A 19,532-nucleotide genomic window follows, 5' to 3' on the forward strand; every position below is an offset into this window, starting at 1 on the left:
CAGACGGAGCGTGGGGATGTGTGGTGACTGCCTCAATCAATAGAACAGAGCCCCAAATAGCAAATAAAACGATGCAAACAACCACAAATCTCATATAAAGCAGATGCATTCACACATCACAAATGTGCGTGCACACAGAAAGCCAATGGCGCTTTGAACCAATAAGTGAATTGTTAGATAAAAATTATAATTAGACTATTAAAAAGAAATGGAGAATTAGAAAGCAAAAAGGTTCCAGACAGTGGGTGGCATGTTACTCCTATACCCCACATGTTGACATATTTCACGGTAGGGGAGATGGTTATCTCAGTTTTCACTGAATGAATACCTTTACCGAGTATAAAAAGAGGTTGTAACTTAAAATGAACTTTTAATGCTTTTCATTGGCCAATTTTTTTTTTTTAATACATTTTGGTATTGGTCTTTGAAAATCAGAAAACTGAAAAAAAGCTGTGTTGACCCAATTAATGCAAGTACGATAAATGATTCTAGGGCATAATGACTGAGTAATGTAATTAATAATGATTGCTATTTCTTTAGGGAGTCATGTGGGATGAATTGTCTTTAAAATAGTTTAATTAGCTGGTAATGAACAGTAAATAAGTTTAGCTTCCATTCACAATTTAGAAGGAAAAACAACCATAATAGCTGTTGCATAAAAGCAAATGTGCTAAGAAAATAACACCAAACAGTTTAACTGCGAGATGGGCAGCGTGAGAAAGAACTTCCTTCCCTAAAGTCTTGCTTCTAGACAAACATGATGAAATCATGAATGTGAAATGATGTGTTAGTCTGAGGGTATCCATATGTGGCCTGCATTGGTCAGACACAAACCCGCTCTGTTTTGATCAAGACTTGCTTGAATTTCGGCAGAAGAACAGAGAAACTGGAACAGAAACAATCCAAGGCAGAGGAAGGCGAGGGGAGGGGTGTGGATAAAGACACTGGGAGGACGGAAAAAGAATCCCAGTGCACGTGTTGTTAGGCTCTGTGGGTATATGTTTCTAATTAGTATATCATTATAACAAACTCTATTATATCCAACTAGGAGATATAATTGTTTTTGGATGGCAAACAAATAAACAAAATGTATAATAATACTAATAGAAAAATTAAATTGCATTTTATTATTTTTAAATACAGTTACAATATTCAAAGTCACATACTGTATTTGCTTCATATATAGGATGAAATACCCTAATAAAATAATAATATAATGATATGCACTTAACTACATTTATTGAGCTATAAATAATACTTCAGACCTCCTTCCAACTACAAATAACTATTACAATATTTTACATATTTACTAATTATTGATATAAGGGCTGAAAGATCATATTTTCATTGTGCTTAACCATTGCAGCATTTGCGTTATATATTTACGTCTTGGGTCAAGCTCAATATTATGTCGACCTCTTCCAATGTCGAAATGAGTAAATTATTAGTAATATATTGCATGTATGTTATATGTTCCCTATGGAGCACTATGGAGTTCTATGGAGCTGTTTTTCTATGAGTGGGTCCTTGTTTTCTTTATCCTGTGTGTGTGTGTCCAGTACAAACATGCACACACACCCCCACTCATTGTTTCAATCTATTCCACTGTTCTATAGGTGGTTGATACGTGCAGCAAAGCTTTAGCAAAAGTTGTGAAAAATAACGCTGCTAGCTAGTTAACATGGATGACAAACAATGCTAGATACAACACACACAAACATCTGCTTTATAAATGTTTTATGAGTAAGGAATTGCATTCAGCACATTTGTTAGAGCTCAATGCTACTCACAATGTGCTTTGATGAGTAACATTAAATGTAAAAACACATTGTTATGCATTTAGAGGAAACTCCACTTTAAATACCTTATTCTGCCAATAGTATAGTCAGTTGTCGGCATCACTAAACAGTGATCTTATATTACTTTCTCATTATTGCAATAGTTTTTGAATAGTTTGATTGGTTCTGTGCATACAATATTTCTGGCTTCTATTGCATTTTGTTTCAACACTTATTCAGATCCTTAAATAACACATGGATGGAAATTGGATGCACTTGATGTCGGAACGTTTGTTTTCAATAAAGTATTTCTCTTTACATCGATGTGCTCCAGTAAAACTTGGATACAAACTCTGAAGTCCCCCCTGACCCATAACAGCCTTCCCTTAGAGCGCCCAACAGGCCTGTAATTTTTAGTGAGGCAGTTGAAGCATGTTTTGACCTCTTCCTTCAGGACAAAGGTCTAGAATGTGACCCTCGTGAATGCTCATTGGCAAAACCTTCAGCAAAATATTCCTCACACACACGCATCAGGGCCGCCACTCTCACAGCAACATAGAGTGTATGAATGTGACATCCTCGTACACAGAAGTCACTGTGGTTCACTACAATTCAGACAAACACGAGTGCAGTGAAATAGAAAAACAGACTAAATGTAATTGAAAAAAGCTGAACAACTAAGACCAATGTTGTTTTTAGAACCACAACTTAAAGTGGAAGTGCATGAAGGGAGTTAAAGATCAATCAGGTCCTATTTGGACTATTCAGTGATTTTGTGTTAAATTGAGGTAAATAAATGGAAAGAAGATTCTAGATTGTCCAACACTCAACACCACATATCCACCATTGGTGATACAGCCTTTGTTTTTGACGGATTTGTACATTATGCACAAAAATAAGAAGTAAGGCAAAAATATGTGGTTTATCATGAGCATGGATTCCTAAGTGAATTTGAATTATTTAGATTACTGTGAACATATTCTTACCTGTCCATCCTGACCGACATGTACTTGGTGGATCTGAAGATTTCCCTGTAAAAAAAAAAAGAAGGAATACACGTCATTTCAAAATACACACAATATCATTGAGCCATAAAATCTAAACATCTTGCCCATTTATTTGCACTCATATTGCCCTTAAGGACTCCCTCATTAGGAATTGTCACAAGGTAATCCAAGGCATTTAGTGGTGCTACGGTGAGATTGTTATGAGATAATCTTGCTCAATCTTGTTTAGGAGATAATCAGTGTTAAGTAAGTGACTCAGCAAAGGTGGGTACTCGAGTCACATGACTTGACTCGATTCAGACTCGAGTCGCATATTTTTGGACTTGAGACTTGCTTGACTAGCATTGATAAAAGACTTTACTTGGACTTGGTATTCATGACTTGAGACTTGACGTAAGCTTGAGACAGATAACTTGAAAGGACTTGACTGTTTCAAATTAAATATTTGCGTTTGTTTTTGTATTGAGATCTTGCATTTAGTTTTTTCGAAAAACGTGATTGGGTGATTATAGCGCCGTGCGCGCAAACCTGGCAACCCACTAGACGGCAGGAGTGTCAGTTAACATGGCAGCGGCTAGCGTTACTCCAAAAATAGTGAAGTTTGGATTCAAGGATTATGTTGTCGATGACGCTAATAAGAAGAGAACAGCGGTATGAAGGGTCTGCAGCATAAAGATCAGTGACACGACCACCACAACATCCAACTTCATTCGTCACTACAAAAAACACCACAGAGAAAGGTGCGTGAATGTGTTGTGTTAGCTAGAAAGCTAACGTTAAGTTTAAGCTACGTTAGACTTAGTTTCAAATCGATTAAGCATTACAAAGAGAAGACAAAACGGTAAATGAACACTAGAACCTCCAAGGGATTCATTTTGACTAACCCCGATACTGACGGGCCGTCAGGAGGGGGAGAGAGAGAGAGAGGGAGAGAGAGAGAGAGGAAAAGAGATGCCTCGTTTATTTCCCCTGTGTTATCAGAAGTTACTGTAAACTGTTGAATAATGTAGTTCATCTACTTTTAGTAGTTTGTTTAAATGTTTTAATTATGTTGTGTTTGTTTGTAGAAGTGCATCATTCCTTGATTTATTGTAAAATGAATCTGAACTTTTTGATCTGTTATGATGATAAACTGAAGCCATTTCTAAATTAACCCAATTAAGTGAGTTTTAAATCGTCCTACTTAGTTTATAAGGAAATTATGAAGAGGAACAAATTAAATGATTTGAAAATGATATCTATGTAGGTGCTGACGCTGTTGGCGGTTCTAGTGTTAACATACATTTAAAATTAAATATGTGTAATGGCAAATTTTCTTACCTGGAATTCTGCCTTTTTGAACAGACTTTTTGACCGAGTCCTAGCTATATTGTCTGCAGTTCTAGGGTTAATATGAATCTAATATGATTGTCATCGGTCTAAATTAGATTTCAAATGATTAACTGTGTATGTAATGAAGATCATAGTGTGGGTTAAATCCATTTTCATAACCACTGTAAATGCGGAAACTGGGCTTATTCATCAGAATTTCGTATGACTTGACTTGACTTGACTTGACTCTCACCACAGTGACTTGGGACTTGCTTGATACTTGTAGGTCAAGACTTGAGACTTGCTCATGACTTGCACATGTAGGACTTACTCCCACCTCTGTGACTCAGTATCACAACAGTTTTTAAAGGTTTTTAAGCTTCCAGGGTTTAGAAGAAGAGTTTTTATACCCGATGACATAAGAGTTTGAGTTGTTGTTATGTCCTTGTATATAACACGTGTGTCATTTCTGGCTTCACCAAGGCTCTTGTAAACAAAAACAAAAACCCATTTCAAAAGGCACAAGCTTATCGCAATCTCATGCAATGACCATTGTTACATTTCTGAACTCCCACAGTGATATTAACAAGACCGCATAAGAGAGGACATCCTTTAAGCGTTATTTATCCAACCTCAACTCAGTTGTTTTCTCTTGCTAATTGATTTCATGTATATATATCGAATGATTTTGGGGGTGCCATATGGTGAGAGAACAGTGTAATCTTTCAAACAGCTCATTTCCTTTTTAAGCATGCTGAACCAATGGCTTTGATGAAAGGGGCCCGTTCCTAATGAAAACATATTCTATGAGTGGCAGTTGGAAGAAGTGGGATTTTGTTGCTAAGCTTTGAACTCAAAAAAACAAACAATGTCATGAAATAGGAAGGAGAGGAGAACAAAATCTGGGCTCAGACACAAAGAGCAGGAAAGGCTTCAGAGCTTTTTCTGCCTCCGTCTCTCTTCACTCAATTGTGCATTTCTTTGTCCTTTAGCACAACTGAACAGGAAATTAGAAAAGCACTGCGTCAAGGTGTCAAGTGCACTTTAACATATGTTAAGCTGTCATTTATGTGTGGCACGTGTCATACACAGTATGTGATTACATGCGTGTGTGTGTACATAGACTGGCGCCCTGACATAATCCACGTCCCTGAAAAAAACACTAACAGTGATCCTGATGTGGAATTTCCTCTTTAGCAGTCGCTGTGGTTTGGAATTAGATACATGCCACGGCTGTGTGTGCATGCAGAGTGCATGTCTGGTGGGGGTACGAGACATCTGGGCATAATGTACAAAACAAAAGTCATAACCCCATGCAAAAGCAGGAGGATATATAAACATTACACAACATCTGCTTTTGCTTAAATTTACTAATGACTTAAATGTTGTCAGGTATTACTGAGGTTCATTGGGATTTGTATGGGCAAACAAAAAATAGAGGGCTCAAAAACAGAAATGGTAAATGGTTAACAAACCTTTTTGACAGATGAAAATAAAAGAGAGTGTGCTCTGGTGAAAGGCTGTACATTTTGTTTATTAAAAGGGGAAATAGCCTAAAGTTTAAAACATGTGAAAAACAATCTTCTTCCACAGAACTATGAGGGACCAACCCTGATGTCCTTAAGAAACACTTGGCGAGATTTCAATGTGAAAGAGAGCCTTATCAGAAGGGAACTGTAGCTCTGTAGAGTAATGTGCTGGACACCAGTCTACGGTTTGGACTAAAAACATGTTTAAGAAGTATTTTTATTTCTGCAAAATGTAGGTGTACAGTATTCATGCAACTTGTGTATCTACAAGCAACCCTTTGTTAGTTATTGTTGATTACTGTTCTCAACCAAAAAGCTTAATTAATCAATTATTAATTCATTAATGCTAAAACATCAATTTTACCATTCACATGTATAAAAAACTGAAGTCTTTCTGTCTGTAGAGTCATGGAAAAATGCAAGAGTGCATTTTCTGAATCTACGTGCTCACACAGATGTAAATGATTATTTCAAATAGCCAGTTAAATGAACTGAGTTATCAGATAGCCCGAAGGCAACAAAAGTACAAACCAGACTTCAAACGCAACATACTGACATGAACATAGTGAAATAAACCACTTCCCAGGAAACCACTTCATTCTCAAGCACAAGTTCACTGCTACAGTTTAATGCTGTCTGGAGACAAACTCTCCGGACCAACGTGTTTGCTTAGACACCTAATTCATCAGGAAGGATGACTCAAGAAAAGGTGTGGCTGACTGTTTCTCCTTTTCTCTTTCATTCTCACAAACACACACACACTTACCTCACTGTCCTGTGTGATCTGCACTTCCTCTCCTTGTGGCACCTGGGCAATGTGCAGCTGACCCTGTGGGATCTGAAAGGCACGGAGGAAGAATGAGACGTCTAAAGCTGGAACAATTACATCAAGGTGGTCAAGAAATGAAGACACCTGCAAAGGCCTGTTTTCCTTTATTCCTAAACACTTTCTTTAACTATAAAGAAATCTAAATACAGTCATTGTACAATTATTCATTGTGATTGAAAGAAATGTGTTGTAGTGTGCCCTAAAACAATAGTCAGTCCCCCAAATGAACAATACAACTGGGTTTGTTTGCTGTAAACATTCCGGCCAATAACAAATTCATTTTAAAAGTGTGACTAATATAAGAGATGGGAATTCAAATTCAAAGTGCTTATAATTTGCAATGTATTCAAAATTGTGCAAGAGGCTTCAGTAGTTAAAGAGAAATATTTGTTGTTTACCTGTAGTAATATGTATCAGAATTGCATTGTTGTGAGCTGCTGAATTTTGGAGATATCAACCGTAGGTATGTTGAATATAATGCACCTACATTAGACTGTGTTGCACAAAGCGCTAACGAATTACCAGAAAACTTCCAGAAATCCTGAGCTTTCATTAAGGAACTACTTTCTTTCTATTGAACCTACAACAGCACCACTGAGCTAGCACGTGTTGAAGCTCACCCAGTAGATTTGAGTAGCAAGCTATTCATGTTTTATTTGGGGTACAATGTTTATATAAGAATAAGACTTTTAAACAAAATTGTGAACTCAGATTTTCTTGAGATTCAATGTACTGAATGTGATTAAAAAATAATAAATCAGTGTAATCTGGGAACACATTTTGTTGATTAACTATCAGACGATGGATGCAGCGCTGATTCACAGCCGGTAAGTATACATGATTTCCCCTGCCGTATTAAATACATTTCAAGCTCAGCTGCACCCTTTAATACACTCTGCCCACCATTTATTACCCTTCCTTTATAAAGTGAGCCAACTAATTCCGCACTGTCATCACATACAGGCGGTGTACCAATGCGTAGATGAGGCAGAATATTTCCCTTAAATATGCAAGAATTATATTGAGATCATGTGTTATTTATTATAATAGATTTGTTTTAGTTGGTAACACCGGCTTTGCAATCGACAAATATGCAACATTTTTGTATTCATTGTCTCATAAAAAACTCTTATGAAATACATCTCACAGCTTGTGTGTATCCTTAAACAGCTGTTTGAATATTTAAAAAGTATACAAACTGGGATTAGCTGTTCTCACTCAATTAATAAGGGATTTCTTTAAGACTTTCAAGATGCCATTTAGTTAAATCAAGGAATAATCACTTCCTCACTGGTTCAAAGTGTATATTTGGTTATTTAGGGCACAGGGAGGACAAGATATGAAAGATGCGGTCACTTCCTCCTTGCCCGCCCACCCTTAGCGCTGTAGTGGGCCTGATTGTGACCTTTGGCCATAGCAGCTGTCCAAGGTCATTCCCTCGTTGAGATTGGGCAACGCCTTCATTGACATAAGCTGCACTATATCCCTGCAGAACACTGCATGTGTCACCTTGGTGGGTGGAATGAACTTTCAGCCTAAACTACAAACCCTGCTCTATGAGGCCCTCATATAACATCAGCGAGTGTAATATTAAGTGTTGCTGGTGTTAGAGAGACTACTATGTGTTTTCCAACAAATACAGATGTCTGATAATGGATTGAGAGAAACAGTGAAGGATGGCATGTCTGACACTCACCACTTGAACTTGTCCATCCTCGCCGATACGGTGGAACTGGACTTGTTGATTGGCCAGTGTGTAGTGCAAGGTCTGCTGGGTAGCAGCCTCAATGTGTCCCGTTTCGTCTCCCATGCCTCCCTCTGGTTAGGAGGACAAACAGAATTGTCATGTGTACAGTAAAAGTAGGTCAGGAGTACATTGAAAGTGATTCCACATAAGAAATAAGGACACACTGACACACACCCACACATCCTGCAAGGGGCCTTAGCAACCTCCTCAGAAAAAAACAACAACAACTGGCCAATTCCCAGGCCATCTGCTGGATGATGCCGTGTTTATACTTCATCAAACGCCTAAATACACAACAAGGACTCTCCAGCTAGCCATCCAAACACACTCATGGTCTAGCAGCCAAACACAAACTCCAGGCCTCAGTCTAAACACCCGCTTTCACACCAGCAGCCTGAAGCCCCTGCATGGACCAGTCTCATCATCCACTGCAGCTCTGAAACTACTAAAAGATCTCAAGAAAGCAAGCAAAGACATAAAAAAAGGCTCGGGGACAGTGTCATCTGCAACAAAGGCCCAAAAGAAAGAAAACTGTTTTGGTAAAAGACCATTCTGGAGGAGGATTGTGGGTCATGTCTGGTATCATACCATGCAGCAGTTAACAGAGCTAACAAAAGCAGTCTGGCTATTATTTTTTTATTACAAATACAATATCTCTGCTTAATATTTCTGCTTTGGAGGTGCACACTTCGCATGCACCTCCAAAGTTCTGTTTTGCTTTAAAAAGGAAGGCTGTCTTCCATCTTTCGTTATTACTGCTATGAACTGTTATGTAAATAATCATCAGTGCTTTGGTTTGCCAGGCGAGGAAGCTAAAGCCAGGTGGCTTGTGAAAACTACAGTTTTGGTCTGAGCACTTCTTGCGGGTTCACTGATAAGTAATGGTTTTAAAAAGGAGGAGCATTACCTCTTTCCGGTCCATTAACATGGAGTCGGATTTAATAAGAAATGATTGTTTGGTGTGCGTTTTAGCATGTTTGTGCATGCAACATCTAAACTACTATTTTGGTGTACACTCTGGGGTGTGTGTGGCCTGAAAAGGAAGGGCTGACAATCCACCCCTAGTGTGCGCTCACAGGATATTTGGGTTTCCCCTGCAGTCTTATTTCTTGCTGGTCAGAGGTGAGAGGTGATGGCTCGCAGGGATGGAAGGACAGCAGGCTTTGTGTGCAGATTACAACCATCTGTATTCAGTTTTAAGCTTCCTGTGTTTGTTGACTATTTACACAATTCATAGCAAAGAAAAAGTTATAACGGGCACGAAGAGAAAAGTGGACTTTTATTGGGAATCATTTGTCTTTTAGTGAATAAAAACAGCCAATTTATGATAAAGGGTAGCATGTACGCATCTCTGTAGTTCACTGGTAATGCACAAATTGAGCAACTCAGAATTTGCACCCTATTTATTTGGACAAGTGTAATGCTAAGTCTCTACGATACTTAGTAAAAATGACTATTCATTGGTGGCTATCCTTAATAGAGAAAACAAAAAAACATTCCTTTCAAACTGGCTGAGCACCAGTTTAATTTGTCAGATCAAAGTTTAAAATCAAGTAATGAAACATGCTCCACCACTGAAACGAATCCAAACTAAAAACCAATGAGGGTGTCACTGGCCGATGAGGAATAGAAATAAATAATAGCAGATGTCTCTTTTTGGGTCGTTAGTTGAATTTTTAAACCTTATTTGATTAGAAAAGTTGCTGAAACATTGCAACATAATCACTCAAAGACTTATGAGAGTGGAGCCAAGTAGGTGTTCATTTGTTTTAAGAACATACAGATCATATAATCTTATTGTGCTCTCTCCCAAATATTTCACAAGAAGTTGTAGCTTTGGTTTTTCTTGAAATGTAATGGGATATTTTTATTAATATGATCTAGTGATCTTGATGAAATTCATTCCAGTCATATACTTGATTGCTCATCATATCATTAACTTAATATCTGTATTTCGTGATTTGCCATACATCCTGGGTTGACTGTTGGTGTTTGTCTCTTTCATATTGCTGCACTCTCCGTCAAATAATCCAATCTTAAAAGCAGATTTAGTAGTTTGAAGAAAATCAGTTGTCCTAGTAAGCATATTAATGCAGTGGGGTAGGTGGGGTGGGAAATTGCTATTAAGCATTTCTCTTAAGTTATTACGTTTCAACAACGCATCTACATATGAAGAACTACAAAAACACACAACAAGTTGACATCCTACAGCATGTGCCATTGTGATTCTGCACAGAATGACATGCTCGGCAGCCCTCTGATAATATCTGTGCTTTACCTGAGGCTGAACTCCGGGGCGTGCGTTTGGAGAAGCTCTTGACAGCAAGACTCTGGCCGCGCTGCTTGCGTCTCCAGGCGGTGCGACATTTTGAGTCGATGCTCTGCTTGATGCGGTACCAGTCTGATTCTGTGATGCCAAATTTGTGGAACAAATGGCCTGTTGGGACACAAAGAGATCAAAGGTCATCCCATACTGCATACATAATTAAATAGTGTTGGCTTGTTTGTAAATGGGTGCATTACAACTTTCTCATTTGCACATTTCTGTGTTATGGATTTGCCCTTTTCCCCCAGCAATGCACCCTCCATTCATTTGCCTCCTCCTTTCGGTTTCAGTAGTACAGGAAACTAAATGAGCTTTACTGGAGTAAGCAGGCAAACTGGACTGTACATGTTCATGTCCCTGCCATCACCTGAACTTGAAGGTAATATCAGCAGAACAAGTTATAGCAGTCAGGATCATTCACAGGAAATAATATCACAGGCTGAAACTGTCTGCTGCAATGTTTAGATGTCTCACCATTAAATCTGAAGGTTGGAACTTGTCATACAACCATTTATGTAGCTTATCATCATGTTTGCAAGTTACTTGAGGGACGCAAAACATTGAGATTGAATTCCAACTGTCACAGCTAAAGAAAGCAACAGACCATTAAAGAATAATAAATATTGTCTGGAGCTAAGGGTGTTTAATGCTCATCTGCGAGTGTACTGAAGCAGTATACATACCATGACATGGTTATGATATTTTTGAGACTGAGAGTATGACACCAAATACTTAAATAGTAAAGATATTTTTTAATTGTTTGATTCTAAAGGGAAATTATTTATTTCAAAGGTTGATTTCCTCCTGTTTTGTTTTGAAGCAATTCAAAATAGATAGTATTTAAAGTACTCAACTCTCACACACCTTTTGATGTGGGTATTTTCCATGATCTTTCCCTGTTCAATATGCTGATTATGATGAAGTGCTACCACATTGGTGTGATGCCGCAATTGCTGTTAGAAAGTCAACCAGGTGCAACACTTGTTAGAATTTGTCAATTCAAATTTTGACTGTGATTGCAAGAAAACCCCAGTTATGAAAACTGAAGGAAGAAACTGTCCTGGTCCTGTTTACTTCTGCTCCACTTACTCTTGACATGCAGTGTTAACACAGCTCTCTGACAGTCCCTCTTACCTGCCTCAATGGAGATATGAGGAGGTGAGAATGGATGCAGCTGCATTTAGTGTTTGTCTACCTCAGTGGTATTAACAGTTTAAAAAGGGGTGAGCGCATTGACAGCTCACTTCTTCATAAATTAACTACCAAGCTACAGCCTGAGGGGAAAAAACAAGACGGAGGGATTGCTGTGGGGTTGCTATGGATATTAGGATGGCAGTGTATGGCAGCCCTTAAAACAACTGAAGGGTCCTGTACAGGCAGGCATGGCACTTGCGCCCTCATTCCTTTTTTTCTCAAGAATGAGTCACCCAAAAGTCACCTGGCCCTGCTCCAGCCTCTGCATACCTCTATGTATGCTATGGGGGATTTTTATTAAATCCTCCTGCAGGGGGCACAAGCTACTCTGAAGGAAAGGCTAAAGCTATCTCAGCCCTTCTTCACACTGCAATGTGGGCCGAATAAAAATAGTGCATAGCCAAAGGACTTTAATAAATATCTGTCTGTCTACCATCATAGCCCTGACTGTGCTTCATCAGGAATCAAAGCGTTCACTCAATTGAGGGGGACTCCATTAGGATCTTTCTAGCAGACATGTGCTTGTCATTTACAGTCTGGTATGTTATAAAATGTGTTGCACATTAATGCATGTGCAAGGATGAATGCATGTTGTTGTAACCCGCCTTGGGAATACAGACTGCAGTCTATTTCTGTGTTCAATTTGGTGCCGCTTTATAATGGAACGAAGATGACATGTGGGAAGGTCTCAGAGAGTTCATTTATTGCCGTTAGGGGCAAGGATTAAAACCGCAGCTGAGTGAGATGTATTAGTATAAATTAAACTACACTGAACGTGTGTAATAAAAACACTGGTGACTAGACGCCACCTTGGAGGTTACTGGACGGTCATTTTGCCATCCTACATATAAAGACAGTCCTTTTTATGAACCTGCTTATAATAGAGTGATAACCAGGTCCAGCTCTACTTTGTCAATCTATCACAAAGTGAAGCAGGCTGCATAAAATTGATACTTGTTAATACCAGATGGTTAGAGAAGGACTCACATCGAATGCCATAGATCATGAGCGGGTCCAGCTGCTTCTTGCCGTGTTTGCCCTGGCCAGACAGGTTGGACATGGCCTGGACTTCCCGGTGGAACAGGTAGTCTAACAGTGTCAGCGCCATTTTCTCCGCTGTGCGACAGTTTGTGGTGATATGGAGCATATCAGCTGCAGACACCGGACAACGAACTCGCATCTCTGGGTTGTTCTCGTCTCCCAACCAGGTGCCCACTGGGTAATCATCTAAGAACAGGAGAGGGAACAGTTCAAACAGCTCTCTTTCAGAAAACATGTGGCCTGTTAAATACTGGTAGCAGGTTTCCCTTATTGACAAAATACTACACCTAGTTATATAGCAGAGCCTATACGATAATTCATGTTAGACAATAGCACTCCCATGTGGCAGTAAATGGAATTAGAGGAGTCACAACTGTGTTATTATCAAAGACAATTTAAAGCTGAATACGTGGTTTGGCTGTTCTCACTGCGTATGTTAAAAGTTAAATCGACCACACACAAAAACACACAAACAAAGAAGGGGACACACTGTTCTGAACACCATATGGTACCATCTAGCTAATGCTGACTAACAGTTTTATCATGGTAACCCACAGCTGCAAATAAATGATTAATAGTTTGCCTTTGAAGACAACCAGGAACTTCCCTAGTCCACTGAAAATACCCAACCAAACAATCACAACAAATAGCAACACAGTTCAAAACAATGTGGACTTAATTTAGGTTTTCCCATTCAGAAATGTCTCTGGCTCAGCAGGAATTACTGAGCAAAGCTAAAAAAAAGAGTGACCAATCACATTGATCAACACAGTCAACCACAGGGTGTGAATATGACTCATCAACACAGTTTGCCTTCCATATGGACACCATCTGAAAGGGTTGCCACGTAAGAAAAAACATTAAATGATTACAAAACGATCAATGTTAATTTACTTGGGCCTAGATGGTCCAACAATCAACTGTGAGGTACGTGATGGAAGATGCAGTACCAGCTCGTAAAGCACGATTCAATATGTGATAACCAAGCCCCAGTTAAAGGTTAACTAACAGCTATGCATTTGAGCTAATAGGCTAATTTCTATCGAATTACCAAAAGGGAACAAGAGTAATAACATACATGTTAAATGTGCGTCTAAGTCATACCTTCTGAGTTGAGCGTGATGAGTGTGACATTTTGGCCATTTTGCGCATTGCTGGAATGGCCACCATTTGAAACAGTGTCACTGGCCTCTGAGCCGCTGTCTTGTTCTTCCTGACTATCATCTGGCCCCGGGACCTTTACAAGGATTGTGTTGTGACGCTTCCTGGCCACCGTGCTGTAGAGAAGCACACATTTGAAATCAGTAGGTCTCACAAACAGACAGATCACTGCAGCAACCACCTGGTTTAAGTAATTCAGATACTATAAAGTCCTCGATTGCCTGGTGGGAAATGCACTTTGTTGGGAAGGCTTTACACATTTCTGACCTTAGTTCATACAAAGCATAGTGTGAATGTGAGCCACTCACTTGCTGAGCAGATTCTCCAGAGGTGTTTCTTCTTGCATAGTGCCCTTTGGGTGTTCACTGCTCACTATCACATTTGTTTGTGGTACAACGCTGAAGGAGAAAATCAAAAGGTAGCAGTTAGATGACACATGTCGGCATGCTTTGCACTTTAACAAGGTTTAGCTAATTTGGTTCTGCTGGCTCCTGTAATCACAATGCAGCTTTGTAAGATGACTCAAATGAAAATTATTCTGCATGATAGAAGCTGACACCAACAAAAGCCTCACAATTGTAATCCATAACCATCTTTCCTGCACTCTAAAGGCCCCTACACACCAGGCCGATATCGGCCGTCTTGCGTTGTTGGGCGAAAACGGGTTCCTTGTCGCCCAAAGTTAATTTGGTGTGTCCCGAACCCTCGGCCGTGACACGCCTTATTTGGCCTTTCACGATCGACACCCGGCCGATTCAACATGTTGAATCGGCCGGGTGTTGGACACAAGCTATCGGGCCAAGAAACCACTCTGATCAGCTGTTCAGCTAGCAAATGAGAAGCGAAACGGAAGTGAGGGACGTAAACAAACGATTTAAATGTCCTCTCTTACCTTCCACACATAGCAGGGACATCTCTGATATCGGCGGGAGCGTCCCCGGCTGTCCTCTGCTGAGAGCTCCGTGATTTGTTTGGTCAAGTCCGGTTTTTCATCTCATCGTAAATTTAGCAAGAAGTGGCCATTATTACATTGCTGACTCAATAAACTACACACCCGCCAGAACACTGCGATCATCAGATGCAGGTCTATTAACTGTGATTTTATAGTATGTCTGCACTTTATGTGCTCATTTCATCATGCATGTATTTTTATATTCTAAAACATGTTTCGAACGGCACCCGCTATTTGTTTGTATATCAGTCTGTTCTTCTTCTCTGTCTTCCGGTTGTTGCCTATTTTGAATGACGAATACACACTACCGCCGCCTGCTGGTAAGGAGAGTTATTGCCACTCACGCATGCGCAGTTCGTACGTGCTCGGCTGTAGTAAAGCGGTGTATTTCAGTGCGACACGCGGCCAATACGCAGGAGAACTCGTCGATGGATCTGTCGGTGTCGGATGTCGGCGAGTTCTCTGGTGACTGCCTGGTGTGTCAGGGCCTTAAGCCTGAATGAATACAATGTTCAATTTGTGCGAAATGCACTCGGAAGTAAAGACTTGTATCTTACCATCTCACTTTGTTCCAAGTTTGAGTGGCCCCCTGCGGAGATCCTGCCACCATAGGAACCTGGATAGGACTCTTTGCACATGGCACCATGCTGTCCAGTTTGCGTCCAAGGGCTTTGCACGTAGCATCCAGAGAGTATAACTTTGATTCAATTCCCTCCAGTCGCTGGCTGATTGATGCAGTGAAAGAGTCCAACAGGTTCTGGAATCACAAATAAGAACATGCTGTATGTGTTATTCAACACACAAATCATATACTTTTAAATATATAAAAAAAATTAAGCTTTGGACAGAGTTGGTACCTTAATAAGAGATATGTCTTGGTTATTGTTGTTATTCTCTTGGCTGGTGCTTAATTTCCTCTTTTTCTTCTGAGGCTTTTCTTCGTCGTCTTCATGATTGTCCAGCAGGTCTGACATGAATCAAATATAAAGACACTCTCAAAATAACAAATGACAGCTGCATTGTTTGATTTCACTATGGGATGCCTAGATGTAAGCTGTGCTTACGCTCCAATCTAAGGCACAACACTTTAGCGTCTGATGATACCGAGTCCCAAACTAAAATAATATGTTCATTATGCAGCTTTTGAATAACATAGTTGTACAGTAAACGCTAAGCATCAAGTAAGCTCACACAAAAACGTCAATTACTTGAGAATTTGTAAAATATTATCGATTAAATGTCCATGTTTGATTGTGCTGCATTTGCCCAATAAGTAACTTAACAATATCTGGTCAAAAGTATAGAGAATTTAAACATTCATCAATTCCCTATACACTAAATAGATGCGTTTAATATTGTTTCACAAGAATCTTACCTGTCCGGTCATCCTGGTTAAAATCCTCCACTGTTATTTGCACAATTTCCTCCAACTCTTGTTCAGACATCGTTCACAGCTGAAATTAGATGACAGGAAAACTTGGTTAAGTTACCAAGACACAAACTATTTACTCACTGAAATGCTACTATAATGTAGACTATCTTTCAGCTGGGTCTGCATTACTGATGACTATGCACATATTATGTATTTTGTTTGAGAAAGGACTGAACCAATCTCATAGAATTCATACACTGCATTTCACTTGTTTGTACAATTCAGGTTTTAACTGATGTTGAAAAAATGGTAACCATGAGTTTGAATGATAACATTTATGTTTTCTTCAACATTTTCTACATGAGGAAATTATAGTTGTTGTGAAGTTATTTTGGCTATGATAATAGTCAAGTTAAAATATGAAATCATAACAGCCCTAACGTGAGTAGAGGTACATGGTCCACATCATAAGATACATGTATGTAACCAATATTCACCACCACCCCCAAAAAGACTCAAACAACTTCATACAGTTATATGCCATGGTAGTGACCTTATTGAATAATCTGGGGAATAACACACTTACAATGACAATTCCCTTTGCCTTATGGTTTGTGGGGAAATGTAGGCATGAATTTCATACTCAATCACTTAAACTCTGAACAAAAATGCATTTATTTGTACACGTTTAGAGCATGCACATATGTCCAGAGAGAGACCAACACGAGTAACAGTAACGCGAGTTACATGATATGCCCGCCTTCTCCTGGATTCCTCTTTACATGTATGGGCACATTGAAATCCACTATAGATATTCAAGCGCAATGTCGTTTTAATATTTATTATCATTTCATATCAACAAGCACAAATGACATGAAACAGCCTAGTCCGAGAGCATTTTATTAACAGCCGATGTTAGCTTCAGCAAACTCTGGTAGCTATGGGAGGTCGGTGTGGGCTACAGCTGTTCTGGAAAAACCCTGCTTCTCTCACGTTAGATGGCAAACTATAAAAATGCAAGGATCAGGTGTTGCTGGCCTGACTAAGTTAACAATGTTGGATTGTTAGCTTACATTACTTCCTTGTAAGCTAACTAGCGTAGCGGCTAGCTAACTGGGCGGGGGTATGTTGACAATGTGAAGTGAGTGAAATAAAACAAACAAGAATATATAAATTGGCGTGTAAGATGGCTTTTATATAATGTTATTGGATGTATGCTGGCTAACGTTATTACTTCAGCATGTCGGCAAGACATGCAACTTTGCATTAAGTCAAGCTAACTAGCTAGCCTGAGCAGAAACAGATACAAGCTAATGTTAGCTAAGTTAGCACAACTACAAAATCTGATTTGCAAGCTTGCATGCTAACGTTAAAGCCGAAGCATTGCAAATGAGTCTAAGCTAGCGTGGTGGTTAGCTTGCTAGTAAGGCCTACAGGCCGCCAAAATGTAACACAAGAATGGTAAACTGTTTGAAGAAATAACAATTAACTATGATTTTGAGTCGGCTTCTTGCTGGCACACAACACATGTACCGTGTAAGATTGGGTTATATTACCGTGTGAATGATGAATTCTCGTGTTGTTTGTAGAGATTCCGATAACGGCGTCGTTCCTCGCGAGAGATGGGCGCTCGCTCCGTTTGTTCCTCACATGGGCAGTTCCTTAGTTCCTCGCTCATTCACAGCGGAGCCAGAGAGCTGCGAGCCGCTGAAGCAGGGGCACAGCACACTCATAATGACATTTAACTAACGTTACTTATACGTTTCTGTGTACCAGGAGGAAATGTGGCATTGATATGGTTTATGCTGTTAAGATATTTGATTGTTTAAAAATATGCTTTCGACAGAAATCGTGCCGATTTGAATTTCTGGACGTGCTCGCCATCTAAAGTTACACTGCACAAAAAGAGAAAAACGCGTAGCCTACCCTACTTTATCAAACGGTGGTAGTTTTATTTTTGAGAACTTTTTAGAGACGTGCACATCATTATAACTAATGTACTGTAAATTATATCATCGTTCATCAGCAGCGACATGTGGCTAGGAAAGGAAACACCTGTGGTGGAATGTAACTATAGCCTGCTTTCACTCAGTTACTGTATAATGTTGTGTACTACACTATTTGCATTTGATGTTAACGCTTCTTATACTCCACTACATCTCAGAGGAAAACATTGTAATTTTTAAGCAACTTTTTTGACAGCATCAGTAAATCGTTTTACAACTTCAGAAATAGAGCCATCCACAACATCAATTACCTATAGCCTATTGCTTTTATGTATTATTTTTAAATAGTATTGTTTATTAAGTTAATTGAAAGTGCAGTAAAACTATCCCTACCACCTACAAATGATGCTTACATTATTATTGCAAAACTTTCTTTTTATTTATGCATATTTGACTAATCACTCCCCTTTTAAACTGTGTTTTTAATTTTTTACTGACATTGGAATTATTTTTTTACTTATTTTGAACAACTATATTAAATAGATGGAAATATTTGTTTACATAGATGACCAAACCGTTTGAGACCCACTGAGATTAGACTAAAGTTTACAATCTAATCGCTCAGCAAGTTCTTTACCTCACCTAAACTGACGTTATCTCAGCCTCTCAGTCCGACAGGAGAGGACTCTCCCTCTCCTTATTGTTGAAACAGCTTCTAATCTCCGTTAGCTCCGAGCTAGCACCAGATGCTAACAACAACCCCCGTAACTGTCTGTCTCTCTCTCTGTCTCTCTCTGTCTCTCTCTCACACAAAATGCGCTCCTGCCACACACACACACAGACGCTCCTCCGTGACGATGACCGCTTGCGTAAAAAATAATAATAAACACATTTGAAAAGTGGGGGGGACATGTCCCCCTTGTCCCCAGTGGAAATTACGCCCGCATACAGTATAATATTTTACAAATGATGAATTACAGCAAACATGTGCAATATATCCATTATTACAGCTCCGTGGGCTAGCAGTAAGGCGATATGGGTCCGTTCTTATTGTGCATTCATGGGTAAAGGTAAAACCTTTACATATACAGTCTATGGGTAAAACCATAGACTGTATATATAAAACGCATACTGAACACGTAACATGAACGTGCCTGGCGGCGCGGTCCCGTGGGTTAGATGCGCGTTCATAATGCAGAGGGAAATAACTCTCAGAATAACGTTATTAGCACATTTTACAACTTGAGGACCGAATGTTTTTAATAAGGGCTATACAAACGTTCATACTGGGTAGTTTATTTAGTTTCAAAAAAATTATCCAACGATTTACAGACCACTC

At 39.3% G+C, this 19,532-nt stretch overlaps 1 protein-coding gene across 1 annotated transcript in view; it reads right to left on the minus strand.

The window, feature by feature from the left end:
- banp (BTG3 associated nuclear protein) overlaps positions 1 to 17,956 on the minus strand; it is a 34,798-nt gene extending 16,842 nt beyond the window's left edge. The window contains exons 1-11 of the mRNA XM_034141869.1: positions 17,804 to 17,956; positions 16,251 to 16,329; positions 15,733 to 15,842; positions 15,433 to 15,632; positions 14,232 to 14,321; positions 13,867 to 14,039; positions 12,709 to 12,948; positions 10,480 to 10,638; positions 8,151 to 8,272; positions 6,392 to 6,463; positions 2,765 to 2,809 (exon numbers count right to left, since the gene is read on the minus strand). Coding sequence (XP_033997760.1) covers positions 2,765 to 2,809; positions 6,392 to 6,463; positions 8,151 to 8,272; positions 10,480 to 10,638; positions 12,709 to 12,948; positions 13,867 to 14,039; positions 14,232 to 14,321; positions 15,433 to 15,632; positions 15,733 to 15,842; positions 16,251 to 16,320 — 1,281 coding nt within the window. The 5' untranslated portion in view covers positions 16,321 to 16,329; positions 17,804 to 17,956. The remainder of the gene's footprint in view (positions 1 to 2,764; positions 2,810 to 6,391; positions 6,464 to 8,150; positions 8,273 to 10,479; positions 10,639 to 12,708; positions 12,949 to 13,866; positions 14,040 to 14,231; positions 14,322 to 15,432; positions 15,633 to 15,732; positions 15,843 to 16,250; positions 16,330 to 17,803) is intronic.
- Positions 17,957 to 19,532: the final 1,576 nt, after the last annotated feature.

Source organism: Trematomus bernacchii, unplaced genomic scaffold (assembly GCF_902827165.1).
Source record: "Trematomus bernacchii unplaced genomic scaffold, fTreBer1.1, whole genome shotgun sequence".
In the NCBI taxonomy this organism is placed as follows: Eukaryota; Metazoa; Chordata; class Actinopteri; order Perciformes; family Nototheniidae; genus Trematomus; species Trematomus bernacchii.